The sequence below is a fragment of the Octopus bimaculoides genome, chromosome 3, assembly GCF_046866305.1.
Source record: "Octopus bimaculoides isolate indiv1 chromosome 3, ASM4686630v1, whole genome shotgun sequence".
In the NCBI taxonomy this organism is placed as follows: domain Eukaryota; kingdom Metazoa; phylum Mollusca; class Cephalopoda; order Octopoda; family Octopodidae; genus Octopus; species Octopus bimaculoides.
The window spans coordinates 137,069,434-137,087,015 of NC_142930.1; the positions used below are offsets into that span (position 1 = coordinate 137,069,434).

The following is a 17,582-nucleotide window of genomic DNA, read 5'->3' on the forward strand; positions in this document are numbered from 1 at the left end:
CCCAATGCAGTACATCCCACCACTCCACAAAAAACATACCTGACTGATTGGTATTAAAATCACTCGCCAACACATTTCAGCTTATAGTCCACAGAAGTGTTGTCCACTGTGTTTCAACAACTTCCTCTAGTTGACATCCACTAACTTGCAGCCTCTAACCCCATCACTTCTTATACATGCCTACACTTCATTCTTACCATCAGTTCCCCCACTCTTGTTAGTATTCACCTCATATTCTTTCTATTTTGCAATATCTAATCCCACCCTCATCATCTTATCATCCATCCCTCCATCACTCTCCTCTCTACTATGTTATTCTGCTACTGTAAAAAATGAAAGCAGAACCTGTTACTATATACCATCTCATATCACAATTTCTGCATTGCTAGTCACTGCTCCCTATTCTCTGCCAGCTGCTATTCATTCGTTGTCTTTATGTACCCACCTCTGTTCACCATTCATTACATTCATCTCATATATATCTGACCTACTTTTTCCCATGTTTATATTAGCTGAAACTCCTCTTATACTCTTACAACCTTACTCACCACTTAACTTGATTTTTCTGCCTTCAACTGTCTTCTATACTACATCTCTTGGACTTGTCTGATTGACACTTAAGCCTCTCTCATCCGCCTATGTAAAATACAAGGTAGCCATGAATCTTCTCCACAGACATTAAACCTGTTCTTGCTTCCCCATCATACTTTAATCTCTCAATACCTTGCTTAAGATCCACTTTATCTCTTTTCCTTCATCTCAGTCATTAGAGCACTTCAGTCTTGAGTTACAAGGTAACCTCATTAACTGCTGGCACCACAAAAAAAAAAAGTCAAGTAAACTCTGTAAAGTGATTGGTGTTAAGAAGGGTGTCTAGCCATACAAATCATGCCAAAACTGGAACACTAGGGCAAGACATAGTCCTCTAATCCATTGAATCTTGTCAAACCAACCAACACATGCTGGCATGGAAAGCAGATATAAAATGATGATGACGACGACAGTGACCTTTATTCTTTTGTGCTTGGCGTCTTGTACCGCATTCATTTCAGCACTATTAACTTGTCTTTCCTCCTTTCATCTCCTGTATTGTGTCCCTGCCACCTCCACCCCCAGATTTAACATTAACCACTACACCCAATCCTTTCTTCTCAGCTCATCTTTTCCCTGCAGCCATTAACTCACAGAGAAATATTAACCTTACCAATCTCTAAGACTCTGTGATGATCATGGGCACAGTCTTATCAATCAGAGCAAACCAGAAATTAAAATAAATCAATAAATAAATGAAGAGCTGTGCTTCTATCTGACCACCAACATTTCATATATTTCAGCCATTGTATCAGATATATGAAAATGATTAACCACTAAATGATGGCAACAAACATTACAAAAATAAGAGTACCATTGAATTAGATAATGTAGGTCTTCATTACTGAAGGATCAAAGTTGAACTAGGGCTGAATATAACAACAATTTTTTAAAGCCATGCAACAATGTATGACTTCATCATTTGTTCAGTCTGCCATTTCTTCTGTCATTTTTTGTTGATAGGGCTGGCCCTAGGGTTGCTGGCACCCAAGCAAGCTGAACTTTGGCATGTACAAGCTGATGATCATGGAAATTTCTTTGTTTGTTACACCCCCCTTGGTGCCCCCTAGCACATAACACCCAAGGTGACTGCCTGAGTTGCCGATACCTTGAGCCGGCCCTGCTTGTTGACACACATCACATCAGGGACAATGGTGATACAAAAGTTATCTATTGTAAAGAAAATGTCATACATTATTAAAGTTGTCTAGAAGTTGCATTATTTCAGTTATATCTATCACTATTAGCCCAAAAAACCCACCCTCCAGGTGAACTTTTTGGCTGACTCTGCAAAAGGCTGTCAGGCCTTTGGCTTAAAGTAAAATTGTAAACCTGAAGAACCTATAACAAAAAAAGAAAACATGAGATCTCATCAACATTTATTTTTATTTCCATATGAAATTTATTGTGTGGAAATTTGTCTTGTCAAAACTCGACCTGATCTTCTGGTCCTGCAAATTTTTCGTGATTTGTCTAGTCTAAAACTACACCCAATCATGTCAAAACTTTATTGGATCTTTTCTCACTGTTTCACAGGGATCCACAAATATTTGCAATTCTGGCTTTTGACTTTTTTCGAGATATCACTTCTCCTCACTTCCAATCTTTTCTTGCCAGCTTTCTATCTTGATATTGATAAGCACAATTTTTATAACATCGTTTCACAAATTCTAATTTGACTTTTAAACACCATTTGAAAACAAAATTATGTTGGCTCATCATATAAAAGTTTTTCTTCTTGGAGAATGGATTCAATATGAAGAAACTGACTATTACTTCATGTTCTATGTGTTTCATCTATGGAAAAGATTTGATCAATAACATTGTTACTCAGAGGCATTTCATCCTAAACCAACATGAAGAGTGCTTTACTGCATAAGCATTTATAAAAGTTAAAGGAGTTCCAAAGATGTTAATTGCTCTTACTGCTTGTCATCAATTTTCTTGATAGGTTAAACATTTCTCCAAAGAATATTCAGCTTCTTTGTTCTCTTTACCTCTACTTCCATTGTTACTCTACATAGTTCACATTTTGATGGTTGTAAGAACTAAGGTGTTGTAAGGTGGTACAAATTTGTATCACAGGTGGATGCACCAAAGTAAAATAGGCAAAAAACTCCTAGAGTTACTCTGATTCCAAATATGTGCTGTTCATTGAGATACATCTCAGGGGCTAAGTGTATAAACCAGGAAACCATGTGAACACACAGAAATTCACATTTATTAGTATTGGTAGAAATAGACAACTAACACATCAAAGTATATTTAAAGATTTAAAATATTCAATAATGAACGTAAATTGTTGGGATCCATATTGTACAGTAATACCAACATTTGGTACATCAAGTGAAATAAAGCTATTAGTCTTACTTACATACAGTGAAATAAGTGAAGTGATGTACTAGCCTACAGTAGAATGATTAAGAAAAACTAAACAACTTGATTGATGTTATCATAGTGTTGCTCACCACAACAAGCTTAGTTTTCAAATATTAGTCAGCATTTCCATTCTTCATTTGTATACAGTTGATTCTTGTACTGAATGTTAATACAAAATTCATTTTATTTCAATGATTGAGTTATAACTTGCTCTAAGACTTTGTTATTAAACATGGGGGTGAAGTAGGTCTGTTCTCTACCCACTCTAGAACTGTGAAGGTCCATCATCTAGTGGTTAGGGTGATGGGCTCACAATCATTAGATTGTGAGTTTCTTTCATACTCCAAGTGGTACATTGTACCATTGGTTAAGGCACTTCATTTCATGTCTCTGCTGACATTCAACTGAAAGTGAGTAGCAGTGGCACCTGGGATTAATACTGTGATGAACTGGCATCCCATTCAGGTATAGTCATGAACTATCAGCCTCTATGCTTTAAACATCTAGATAAACTCTGACCTCATAAGCCTGTAGCCCCAAACAGCTGATCTTGGCTCAATATACTAATTGCTAAATGTAACAATTGTGACTCTCTCTTTATGTTTTACAATTTTATTGAGTTTCTTAACCTGGGTGATCCTACAAGAACTTAAACTCCTGTTGATATTATTATCAGAGGCAAACATATCTAAAGCAGAAGACATATAAAATTGTAGTTGCTTGTTCAGCAGTTTTATGATCACAAATGAAATCATCATAGATGGAACACCATTGATCATTGATCAAATCTGAACTACAGAGGCTAAACAATAAAAACAATACTGTTGAAACTAAAGGTAAAAGAAATTCTGTTAAAACTGCAAGCGCTATAAGATATTTAGAGTACAGAATAAAATACGGAAGGATAAGATAATTATCTCAAAGAAAAAATGAGATGTAAACAGAATCACTGGTAAATGGTTTGATGCACATCTGAGTTAAAATCTCTTCATGATATTTGGTACACTGCAATTACCTTTTGAACAGTTATTTTTTTAACACCAGATTTTGCTTTTCTACAATCTATGCTGCCTCACAAATTGTGGCAGAACTTTCTGATCCCTATAAATGAAGCCAACATTTCAAAATTATCTAATTCACTACTTGAACCAAAATTACTCTAGATTTGCTGCCCACTAGCCTTTAATTCAAGCATCAAACTCAGACAGTATTCCTGCTATCAACCTCAAAGTATGTTCAAAAAGTAGTTCTTGTCTTTGCCAAATTTTCCAGTCTCCACAGAAACCTGTCCCAATCTTTCAGATGTACTACAATATGCCGTGTCTTCTAAATGAGTTAATGGAAAAAGATGTACCAGTCATCTCCTTAATCACTTGAATCTCTCTTCCTTCTCAGTGTCCACCAAAAATATGGCATTCGAAGTTAGATCTATTGAAAACTTGCATACATATTGGCTAACTTGACCTCAAAAACTCCAGTGAATGTTATGTTGGCTTATTTTGAATCAAGTTTCCAAGACTACACTCAAAAGGTGCTAGTTATGCGACACCAGCATTGGCCACATTTCTTCCATGAGGCCCAACACTCAAAAGGTGCTTATTACATGCCACTGGCACAGGTGCCAGTTATGTGACACTGACAACAGCCAAAATTATGGTTTCACTTGGCTTAATGGGTCTTCTCAAGCATGGCATATCACCAAAGTTTTCGGTCACTAGTCATTGTCTTGGTGAGACCCAACATTCAAAGATTATGCTTCACCACCTTGTCCCATGTTTTCCTGAGTTTTTTCCTCTTCTACAGCTTCCTTCCACTGGTAGAGATCAGCACTTTTTCACACAGCTGTCCATATCCATTTGCATATGACCAAACAACACAGTCATCTCTCTTGCACACCACATCTGATGCCTCTTATGTTCAACTTTTCCCTCAAGACATTTACACTTTGTCATACATGCACACTGACATTGCATGTCTAATGAAGCATACTGGTTTCATTTCTTTCAAGCCTACACATGTCCTCAGCAGTCACAGCCCATGTTTCACTGTTGTATAGCATGGTTGTTTGCACACAGGCTTCAAACAATCTGCCTTTCACCCTGAGGGAGAGGTCTTTTGTTACCAACAGAGGTAGCTCTCTAAACTTTGCCCAACCTATTCTTATTCTAGCAGCTGTGCTCTTGGATCATCCACCCCCACTACTGAATTGGTCACCTAGGTAGCAGAAGCTAACAACTACTTCTAGTTTTCCTACTTGACATTTGATGTAGTCTATTTTCTGTACATCTTTAGTGTTAACTGTACCTGTGCACTCTCTGCACACAAAAACTGGTTTCTCAGTTAACCTCCCTCTGATATTGCTGCACCCCTTATGTATCCATAGCTTACACCAGGTACATCTTGCAGAATTTCTACTTACACCTTTCCTACAGATCAAGCAGGGCCATCTACCTGTGGGGATTTGTGATTTGTCTGGGTCATTTACCTAAGGACATACATACATACATGCATACATACATACACACACACATAGATACACACACACACACACATACATATAAAGAAAGTTAGAAAGTTTAATTAGAGATTGGATAAGCTTCATTAAGGGATGGTAATATCAAATGAATTACTGGTTCATTACCGAGTATTTGTTGTGAATATTAATTATAATACTCATGAATAATAGGTAATTAGATAAACCAAGGTTTATATTTATTGAAGAAAAATAAGAAAATGGAGATACATCAATTAATAGGTATATTTATATACTTAGATTCTGCTTTATATAATGGTTTAATTATTACAATTATAATCTTTAAAGTATGAATCAAAACAACTCTTAGAGATCATGTTTATTTTTGCAGTTAATAAATATATTTATTAATTGATGTATCTCCATTTTCTTATTTTTCTTATATATATATATAGGTTAGTTATAAAGTCTGTTTACATAGTGAAGCTGGATGTATGTTTAACATAGGTAAATGAACTTATTCAATTAATCCACACACCGCTGTATCAATACTTTAATTATTAAAAACTTTTAAAAATTATAGCTAGGCACAGGCTTCCCAGTCACATGGTTCTGGGCAAGTGTCTTCTACTATAGCCTCAGACCAACCAAAGCCTTGTCAGTGGATTTGGTACATGGAATCTGAAAGAAGCCCGTCGTGTGTGTCTTTGTCTCCCACCACTGCATGACAACCGGTGTTAGTGTGTTTACGTCCATGTAACGAGCAGTTCGGCAAAACAGACCGCTAGAATAAGTACCAGGAAAAAAAAAAAACAAGAAAGTATTGAATCGATTCATTTGACTAAAAATTCTTGAAGGAGGTGTCCCAGCATGGCCGCAGTCTAACGACTGAAACAAAAGTAGTAAATATTTTTTTCGTAAATTTCATGTAGACTGATATCGGTACTAGTGGTATACAAGGGTCTACATGGGTCCGACAATATATGTGAATTCTTAATTGTTTTTAATCTTGTTTTTTTACAAAATTTATTATATTTGTTCATTTTATAGTGATATATGTTAGAAATAATTATAAAACAATAGACTAAATATGTTTATTTTATTGTATCGTTAAGTCAATATTTCGGGACCCACGTCGGCCCCCTTGTATCGTTAAGTCAATATTTTGGGACCCTTGTATCCCACTAGTACCCTAATATCAATTTACGTTAAAAATAAAGCATTAGCTACACGGTTTCTCTTTTAGGTCCAGATGGACTATATGTAATCTGAACTTTTCCCCCCTTGTTTTATTTTTTTTTTTACGGAATCCCACGTTTTAGGCTATGGAGATTCCGATTCTGAAAAAAGATTTTCAAAAATTTCGATCCCCGCCCCCGGTTTTTATATAGATCCACAGGGTAAACCTAACCCTAACTCAAACCCTAACCCTAACCCTAACCCTGACCGTAACCCTAACCCTAAACCTAACCCGAACACTAGTTTTGTGAGATTTGGCTGTTATTTCTAGCATGTAAATAGCCTGCTTGGTAGGGGGGGGGGTGAAATTTTTCAAAAACTTTTTTTTCAGAATCGGAATCTCCATAGCCTAAAACGTGGGATTCCGTAAAAAAAAATTAATAAATAAGACACACGTAAAAAAAATTAATAATAACTATTACGATTAATTATCAAAATATAGATTAGAGGTAAACTTTTAAGTTTATTTCGCAGTAAGCTTGCAGACTGAAAATACAACCGAATTCACCAGTTAAAATTTTGTTTTCAAAGAATGGAGATTTTAGATGTAATTTTGGGAGTAGAATAAAAAATACGAATTTAATTTCCTAACATTAGTAAAATAGTAATTCAGAAAAGTAATTAAAAGATTACAAAAACATTACAGACTATGATGCACTCTAGCGACAAAACAACTTAACTAAGAGGAGGTAACTCTCCTTTTTTTGCGTCATCTTTTTACGAATCGAAAATAAATTTGCTTATGTCAAGTCCTTACCAGAAATGGATCTGAAGGTGAGAGAATGCAAAATTTAAATGTTTCTTTTGTTTTGCATATTTAAATTTTTAATTAATCAAGGATATGATTATAAAAAATATGTATCAATCATCGTATCTCGGTGAATTTGCTACTCGGGAGGATAAACCACCACAACAAAACAACACTAATGTCGAGGGCGTAGATGAATCCTTTTTAACGAAACACCCACTTCATTTGAATGTCGATAAAAAAACTGCATCATCAATTCTGTCATTAGAAAATGATTGTGAATATTTTTTCATTGCTTTCCGACGTCCTGAAGTGCGGAAGAGCACTTTACCAGTAGGGGGCCTTTATTTCACCCTTCCTGACGATCAAGATATTGAGCCTAAAGTTGATGAAGACACTAATTTAGTATGTGTCGTGTTTATTGATGAAACCCTGGTTCCCCCTCCATTCCCGACAAATCGGGAGCTGGACGAAGGTAGTGAAGTAGATGAAAAATCAAACCTAATCAACTCTAAAGTCTATCTATATTGCACTAACCAGTTTTTACAACACTATGGTTGGGAACCATCACAGAATATAGTTTTCAGAAGGATAATACCCTTTCCTCTGGAGAAAGTTATATTGTCTGTTAAGGATTTAGATACGTATAAGGCATTAAAAAACTTGGATTTTCGTCATCTTCTTTTGCAAGTATGTAAACATGGTGTTTTGGTGCGGACCAATGATTTGTTCCTTGCATTATGGGTTCCTGGAAAGCTTAATTCTTCAGTACCGAACTACTTTCAACATATTGTGGTCACTGAATGTTGTCCCTTTAGACAGGGTCTACTAACAGCTAAAACTGAAATATTTACTATACATGAGGAAACTAGTGCTTCAAATCCCCGCAAGTCTCGCATGGATTGTTTGTCTAAAGACAGTTTATTCTTCTCAACCTTCTGTCCGTGGAGCAAAAAACCTAAAGACAACAGTTTAGATACCAATATAATGGTACCTGCAAAAATTGTTGGTGATAAGAGACTCAGAGATGTGATGATACGAACTGATTCAGATCAAGAATTTGATCCAAACTATATTATATGCATGTCTCGAAAATTGATGTTAGCCAACAAACTATTTGACAGTAGTATTGTTGAAGTGTATTGTATTGGGAACAAAGTCGAACTTTTCCGAGAAAAAGATGATATATTTGAAAATGACTTTGAATCTTCTCCAAAAAGGACCACAATTGTTCGCTCCAAGATGGCAATGGTGAAGTGTCTAGGAAGAAGGTATGATAAATCTCGCTTTGCTTTCATTTCTCCAATTCTGCTGTTCAATATACAAGTACCTCCACAGCACCTCCCCACTACAAGTGTAGCAATTGTCATTAAGAAACTACAAAATGTTAATGGAAAGCAAACAAACGATTCCTTTTTAGATAATTTGAAACTCTGGAATATAGTGATTGCCAAAAAGGTCATTTTCAGCCTAATTAAAACACCTGGTAGTGAGGATTTACCTTCAAAGGAACTTGAAAAATATTTTACATATCCTCGTCTAATGGAAAAAGGTGATATTTTCTGCATAAAAATAAAAAATAATAGCCTCTCCCAAACAGATCTTTCCTTTGAAAAGAGTTCGATTTTCTATCTTAAGGTTGAGAATATCAAACCAAACCTTGAACATGGTGATAGACATCTTGTACATCCAAAACATACAACTACAAGTCTCAAAGAAAATTATACTGCCCATAGCTTTGTACCTTATCTCCTCAATGACTCACCCCCTTACTGGTGTCAGTCTAAACCTGCTGGACTGGAATCTTATGTGGAAAACTTGTTAAGATTGATTTTACCATTTCTTAATGACACACTAGATGCAAAAGTTCAAGAAATTCTATCTCCCACTATATTAATATCTGGTCCTAGTGGTGTTGGCAAGACAACTGTAATTGATGCCGTGGCAAGAACATTATGTCTGCAGGTCATCAAAGTAAGCTGTCAAGATCTCAGCAGTATGTCACCATTTACTATGATTGAGAAAATTAAAAATATTGTTCGGACGGCAAAAGAATATTCCCCATGCATTCTAGTATTGAAAAACTTGGAATTTTTGGGTCGCTCAGAAAAGCATAGCATTGATATGAAGATAGGTACGTTTTTTGTCGATATTCTGCAGCAAGCTAAGCGATATGCTTTAGATTATCCTATGTTGATTATTGGGACCACTGAAAATATACAAGAATTGCAACCTAATATTCCAGAGGGATTTCTACATCATATGAAAATGCAAGTTCCTTCTGAAGCTGAACGTGCAATTATATTCACTAATTTGACAGAAGATGTATACTTTTCTGGTGATGTATCATCAACTTACATCAGTCGGCGTACTGCAGGCTATGTGTTAGGGGATATAGTTGATCTGGTGAAAAGGGCACAAGCGGAAGCCTACAAACGAGTGACTGATTTTGTGGGAATTAAAGACAAAAAATGGCATGAGACACATAACGATCTTTGTACTTCAGGTGTAGTCATACAACATTGTGATTTTGAAAATGCACTTGATAGTTTACAGGCCTCACAAGCAGATGAATTAGGAACACCTAAAATTCCCAAAGTTAAATGGGAAGATATCGGTGGTCTAAGTGATGTAAAACAAGAGATTTTAGACACAATTCAGTTGCCTCTTCTGCGTCCTGAACTTCTAGCTGCTGGTCTGAGACGTTCTGGAATACTCTTACATGGTCCACCAGGGACAGGAAAAACATTGATTGCCAAAGCTGTTGCAACAGAATGTTCTTTGAATTTTTTCAGTGTCAGAGGACCTGAACTTATGAACAAATATGTTGGACAAAGTGAAGAAAATGTACGCAAAGTATTCCAACAAGCTCGTGATGCTGCACCATGTGTTATCTTTTTTGATGAACTTGACTCATTAGCCCCCAATAGGGGTCGCAGTGGAGATACTGGTGGTGTAATGGACCGTATCGTTTCACAGTTACTTGCTGAGCTTGATGGATTACACAAGTCAAATAATGTATTTGTTATTGGTGCAACAAATCGTGTTGATTTACTGGATCCTGCACTGCTGCGACCTGGCAGATTTGACAAAGTTCTTTATATGGGTGTTTGCAAAAGCAAAGAGTCACAACTAAAAATACTTCAAGCTGTTACAAGGAAATTCAAACTTGGTAATTTCTCACTGAAGTCTATTGTGGACAAATGTGATACAGATTTGACTGGCGCTGATTTTTATGCCTTAGCATCAGATGCTTGGATGAATGCCACAAAAAAGATCATTCAAAAGTTAGAAGTTGGTCGTGATGTAGATACATCCAAAATAACTGTTGAAGAGACTGATTTTTTGGAAGCTTTAGGAAATCTAGTTCCATCTGTATCTGAAAATCAACATGAACGCTATAAAAATCTTCAGAATACATATGCTACTTAAACTCTTGACTTTTTTTTGGAATATATATGCTATCTGAGCACTGTTGTCAAGTATTGGTAATTGAAAAAAAAAAATAAGATCTTTAATCAAAAACATTTATGAAACAAAATTCTGAATATATGAAATTCATTCAATTTCGCTATTTATTTTAAAAATTCATCTTTTTTTTCTTCTTTCATATTCACACATCATTGCTCGACATAGACCTGATTGCATTATTGCACTGTGTACTTGCAACAGAAGTGTCTATTTGTTCCAATAGTTGATATATAGGTTTCAACTGCTGAGAATTTAGCTTAATTGTTCAGTTCCTTTATGTGATTTTCAACTTCTTTTATAGCTTGTGAATTTATTTCAACTATGAAATACTTTACATCATGAGTTATGATTAATATATTCTACCCTACATTGTAAACCATGAAGAAATACAAGTATCTTTTCTTTTAAACAAAATGAGCAAAATCTTTTTGTGTGAGTAATGTGTGTGTGCGTGAGAGTGTATGTATTTGCATATTGCAAACAGGTACAATCCTGAACAGGTCCATCCACAAAAACCTCCACCTTATGCACCAAGAAGAAATATTTCTGTAAAACAGTAGCAACAAATGAGACTGATGATTAACTTCCAGTCCAGTTGCATATGATGAAGGGAAGTAAAATCTTTCCCTGTCCTTGGTTAAGACACAAGTTTCTCAAAGTTAACATTCCAAGATGATTTCATATAAACTTCCAAATGTGAGGCACAGAGAATTAAGGAATCTTTTCTAATTGTAGATAATATAGAATCCCAGTGTCTAGCAGGATCTGATTGTTGCTGGATCACTCTAGGCAACATTTAATTATTGCAGTTATTTTTGCCAAGATGCTCCACTTGACTAATGACAAATAGTAAGGAAAAGAGGGTAAATAAACTATTGTATCCAGTTAAAAATTTCTCAACACTCATGGTGAAGAATGTGTACAGAATAGATAAGTGAGAGTAATAACAGAATATAGTTTCAGTTTTCAAATGAATATATATATATAGAGAGAGTAGTGGAACCATTAGTGGATCAAAGAAAATATCTTCTGGTATTTAGTTAGGGTTCTTTCCTCTGAGTTCAATTTCACATCATTGTGGGATTGATAAAATAAGTACCAGTCAATTCTTAGGTCTGTTGTTATCAACTGTTTTAGCTCCTCTTCTTGAAAGAAATCAATGAAGCTGACCACCAGTTGATAGATAACTCAGATAACTGATAGAAGAAAACCCAAGTGATTGACTCTGTTTATCTACATTAGATCACGAATAAATTAATAGTAATATATCTATCTCTTTCTCCCATTTTCTGTGTGTGTGTACATGCACACATACTAAAGGCTTTTTAACCCAATAATTACACATTATTATTTATAGCTTTGTATGCTTCAAGTATCACTATTCCAAAAGAATTATTTAAGATCTCTTGAAGTTTCTAAATTCTTATGATGTAAATATGTGTATGTGTGTATATATATGTATGTATGTATATGAGGGTGTGTGGCCTAGTGGTTTGGGTATTGCACTCACAATCACGAGATCATGGTTTCAATTCCTTGATCAGGTGGTGCATTGTATTCTTGAGCAAAACTTTTTGACACCTGACATGTGGCACACTTGTGCACCTGTAAAGGCAAGGTCAGCTTGGATGGAGTGAGCTAATGTACAGCACAAACATCTCATCACTATAAACGAATCATCTGTGCAGGTTGTTCAGCAAGAGACTACCATCATATATATGTGTGTGTGTGTGTGTATATATGTTTACACACACACTCTCACTCACTCACTCACACACACACACAGAGTTTAGTTTTAAGCATGCTTTGCATCTGTCAATTTCAATTTGTGCTTTTGAATATTCTCAGTGATAAATAAATGAATGAATGTCTGCAAGTTATTTATTCAGGTTTAATTCCAAGTGCAAATGTTTGTTTGAAAATGCATGGAAGGAATGAGTGGAACAAGATGACAGGTGATATTGCACCTTTTGCCAGAGGGTGTGTTTCTGTGATATATATTTTCTCCTTAAAAATCACTTACAGTACTTTGCAACAGCAACATATTAAACCATATTTTCTCTCTCTTTTGTCATTATGTTCGTTGTGTTTCCTTTATGAGTATTTTTCTTATATCCCTTTTCTTTTTTTCTTTAGGGAGAGAGAGAGAGAGGTTTTTTTTTTTTTTTTGCATTTTTTAGCTACCATATGATTGTTTATCTATAATGTGGTGTTTTGAAAAAGTATAAATTGTTCAATCAGTATATTTTTTATGATAATTATAAAAGAGGAAAATAATTGTAAAAATAATTGCTGAAACAAAAGAGAAAAAAAAAACAAATATACTTTATGTATTGAAAACAGTAATGCTCTAAAACTTGTTAATGTTATGTCATAAATTAACATTGCATTGTCTACCTAAAATATAAGGCCTTTGTGCCTGGTAAAAATTTTTAAAAAGCAGCATTAAACAATAGTGAGTATTATATATTAGAATATATTCTAAGAGAACCTAAGTCTGCAGTCAGTTTTAATTCCCAAGTGTAGACATATGCCTCCAAGACTGTTAAAATGAATATCACATGATCTCATTATTATTCTTCTCTGTAAAGCTGAGGCCTTGTGTCTGTGGTGTAAGAAATCAATATTAAACATGACTGTCACTAATAAATATTACCATGATAACACTGGTTATTGTAAAGGAAAAAAACAAAAAAAAAAACAAATAAAAAGCATAACTGATTAGCATGTATGAGAGATTCTATCATCTATGTTATCTTTCATAGTATTTTCTGTATTGTATACATATGCAAGTATTGAAGAGATCCAAATAATAAATCTACTTAAATTTAATCTGCCCTGAAATTTTCAAATTTCTGTTTATTTCCTTACAACTGTTTTTTTTTTGTTTTTTGTTTTAATACTAGTACAGGTAAAATGGTATTTGAAATTAAAATTTTGCATACTATTTGGATGTTTTTTTTCAAACAGCTGGAAAGGAACCTGTCTGGTAGCCAGACTAATTGCAGCAAAAAGAGTTATGAACTTTATCCTGTAGCACAAACACAGTGGTTGTTGTTGATCATCTAGCATCTTAACCCTACCTCTATTGTGCTTTATCGAAAGATGCAAATATTGCAAACACAATAAGAAAATGAAACAAACAAACAGGTCAATAGTGGATAGTAAATACTGATGAAAAATAACAGAATAGGGGCTCCCTTGAACATACAAGATTACATGACAACAATAGCAAGGGCACATTTATCTGGTGTGACATTCTGATTTCCAGTATAGGCACAAGTACACAAATATTGAAAAAATATTGTTGATTATAAAGGCTAAATATCATCTCTGTGTTTATGAAGAGAAAAGAACTTGGCTGATGACACTTGGAGACGATCTATCTGGACAACTTTATTTTGTAGTTTCACTTCTGCAAGACCATCATTCCAACCAAGAAGGATGCCTCCATGCATTGTACAGCCTACAACATAGTGAAATTCTCCTTTTCTTCATAACCATGATGGTTCTGTAAGAAGTACTTCCACATTTGCTGCCTGCTTTGCATCCAGATACACATGATTGAAAATCTTCCTCCAAAACCGCCCTTTCCATTTCACTAGGGTCATCATCAAGTAATCAGATACACCAACATGTCAACCTGCATACAAAAGGATTCTGACACTATGCTTTCCTAGTGAAACTGTTTGCTTATATGCTTCCTTTATCTTTGAATTCTATGATTGATGGTTTCCTGTCAATTACAACATTATGATGTGTTGATTGAGCTGTCTCTGATCCTTCCACTATCAACTCAGTTATACTCTAGGACTCAGTTCTTTTCTCTACACTTTTCCTTTTGTACATCAACAACTTACTTGCTAATGATGCCAATCCTATGCAGATTATACTAGGCTTCATTTTTCTTTAACGTTCTGCACCTAAGTGTCATTAACATGCACACTAGACACTGACTAACTCCATGAACAGAGATCTCAAAGCATTTTCTACTTGGGTCATGACAATCTCATTTCCCTCAATAGCCCAAAGACAATCACTACAGATATTTAGAAAACATATTATTAACTCTGTTAATAATATTAGCTAGCAGGATTCTAAATATTACAGGTGGGAGGGTGAGAAGACTGTTTATGTATATAGGCAAGTTTCTCATTAGGCTTATGGCAAAGCTTATACAAGGGGGAGTTCAGGTTTAGGGAAACATCTAAAAAATCAACTATAGACAGATTAGTAGCTACTGTAATTTTAAGGCATAATTGACTGAAGGTAGAAATAAGTTGTTTTCTAAATCTATCGAGGGTGTGACCATCACACCCATGTGAAATACCCAAGTGGTTGTCTCAGTATAGACCAACATGTGTGTATGTTTGTATTATTATTATATTTTTAAAGGATTGACGTAATTCTTCACAAAGTTAAATAGACAATATGAAGAGTGTGATGTGATTGCAATACATATTTTATTGGTTGAACGAAATTTTGACAGCTTGCCTGTCTTTGTTGAATGCAAAAAACCAGCATCCCCACTTTGACAGAATGACATCAGTCTTCAATTGAAAACTAATAATGTCATTCCAATTTTTGAATTTGAATTTCTATGTATCACTTTTCATTTTGAACTCAACAAAGACAGGCAAACTGTGAAAATATTGTTCAACCAATAAAATATCTATTGCAATTGCATTGTGCTCTTCATATTGCCTATTATTATTATTATTATGAACCTGACGAGAAAGATTTGTGTAAGAAGCTTACGAAGTTTTAAGTCATATGGAGTTGAATCAAAACTGGTGGCATGTAAAAAGCACCCACTACACTCTCAGAATGGTTGGCGCTAAGAAGGGAATCCAGCTGTAGAAACCTTACCAGATCAGATTAGAGCCTGGTACAGCCTTCTGGCTTGCCAGTCCTGTCAAACTGTCCAACCCATGCCGGCATAGAAACTCCTACTAAATGTATTGAGTGTCTCTTTCTTTTGTTTGTTCATTTACCAGTGTATGTGTGTGTATGTATATATATATATATATATATATATATATATATAAATCATCATCATCGTTTAACATCCATTTTCCATGCTGGTATGGATTGGACTTTCCTGCAAGTCATGTCTCAGTAAACTTAATATATCTCAACAGAAAATAGATTCAAACATGACATTCTTAAAAATAAAATCTTCCTATTACTTAAAATAACATTAATTAGAAGTATTCATATATATATATATATATATATATACACACACACACTCCCATATATATATATGCCCTTTGCCAGTGTAACCAACACTCTACAGGCAACAACATGTCAAGCAAATCTCAGTATATGTAGTAACATGACTTATTTATGTCAGACGTCTGATGCAACACAACTAGATGTACTATATGTCCTACCCACAAGGGACAGATGCAGGATGGGTCGAAACAGTTGCTGTGTTGAATAAAGATTTTTGCTAAATCCATTTGCTGTTTCCTTCATTCATTATGAACTCAATGAACACTGTGGAATTCCTGACATAGATCCAGTGACAATTATATCATAACTGTGAATGACATCAGGTAGCCTAAATAGTGAAAGTGTTCTAATTGGCATACTACTAAACATACACCCAGAGTCTAAATAATTACCTGTGTATGTATTAGGTTGTCAAGAAAGTTCTTGCGGAATTTTTAATTTTGGTTTTATATGATGTATTTTCAAATTAATTTTTGTTAAATTACTTTGACTTTATATATAATTTTAAAGCCTGTTTTTTGCTTATCTAATCATGTTACTCTTTTTCTTTTTGAATAATTAGGCCATTTTTCTTTCCGGAATGTTGAATGGACAAAAAGCAAATTCAAACAGTTTTCTTATTCCAGTTCAAGCTAGGCCGACAAGCTGCTGAAACAGCTCACAATATCAACAATGTGTTTAGCCCAGGAACCACTAATGAACGTACTGTACAATGGTGGTTCAAGAAGTTTCATGAACCACCATTGGTGGTTCAAGACGAGAGTCTTGAAGATGATAAGTGTAGTGGTTGCCCATCGAATGTTGACAACGATCAACTAAGAGCCTTAGTCGAAGTCAATCCACGCACAACTGTTCGAGAGCTTGCTTCTGAATTAGATGTAATGTACACGACAATTTCCAACCACTTGAAAGAGATTGGAAAAACAAAAATACTTGAGAAATGGGTGCTGCACAAATTGAACGACAACCAAAACAACGCCGTTTTGAAGTGCTGTCTTCCCTTCTTTTACGCAACACGAACAACCCGTTTCTCGACCAGATTGTGACTTGCGATGAAAAGTGAATTCTTTACAACAACTGGCGATGCTCAGCTCAGTGGTTGGATGCCTATGAAGCTCCACGGCACTTCCCAAAGCCAAAGTTGCACCAAAAGAAGGTCATGGTGACTGTTTTGTGGTCTGCGGTCAGTCTCATACATCACAGCTTTTTGGATCCAGGCGAAGAAGTACTGTCAGCAAATAGGTGAAATGCATAAGAAACTCTGACAACAACAGCCAGCATTGGTCAATAGAAAAGGGCCAATTCTTCTCCATGACAACGCTCGGCTGCACGTTGCACAACTGACCCTGCAGAAGTTGAACGAATTGGGCTACGAAACTTTACCTCATCTGTCATACTCACCAGACCTCGTGCCTACCAACTACCACTTTTTCAAGCATCTTG

General features: G+C 35.2%; 1 protein-coding gene across 1 annotated transcript; it reads left to right on the forward strand.

Moving 5' to 3' along the window:
* Nucleotides 1-7,388: 7,388 nt before the first annotated feature.
* LOC106877468 (peroxisomal ATPase PEX6) lies at nt 7,389-13,733 on the forward strand. Its single transcript, XM_014926374.3, has one exon. It carries the CDS (start codon nt 7,524-7,526, stop codon nt 10,860-10,862), a length of 3,339 nt encoding a protein of 1,112 aa, XP_014781860.1. The 5' UTR covers nt 7,389-7,523; the 3' UTR covers nt 10,863-13,733.
* Nucleotides 13,734-17,582: the final 3,849 nt, after the last annotated feature.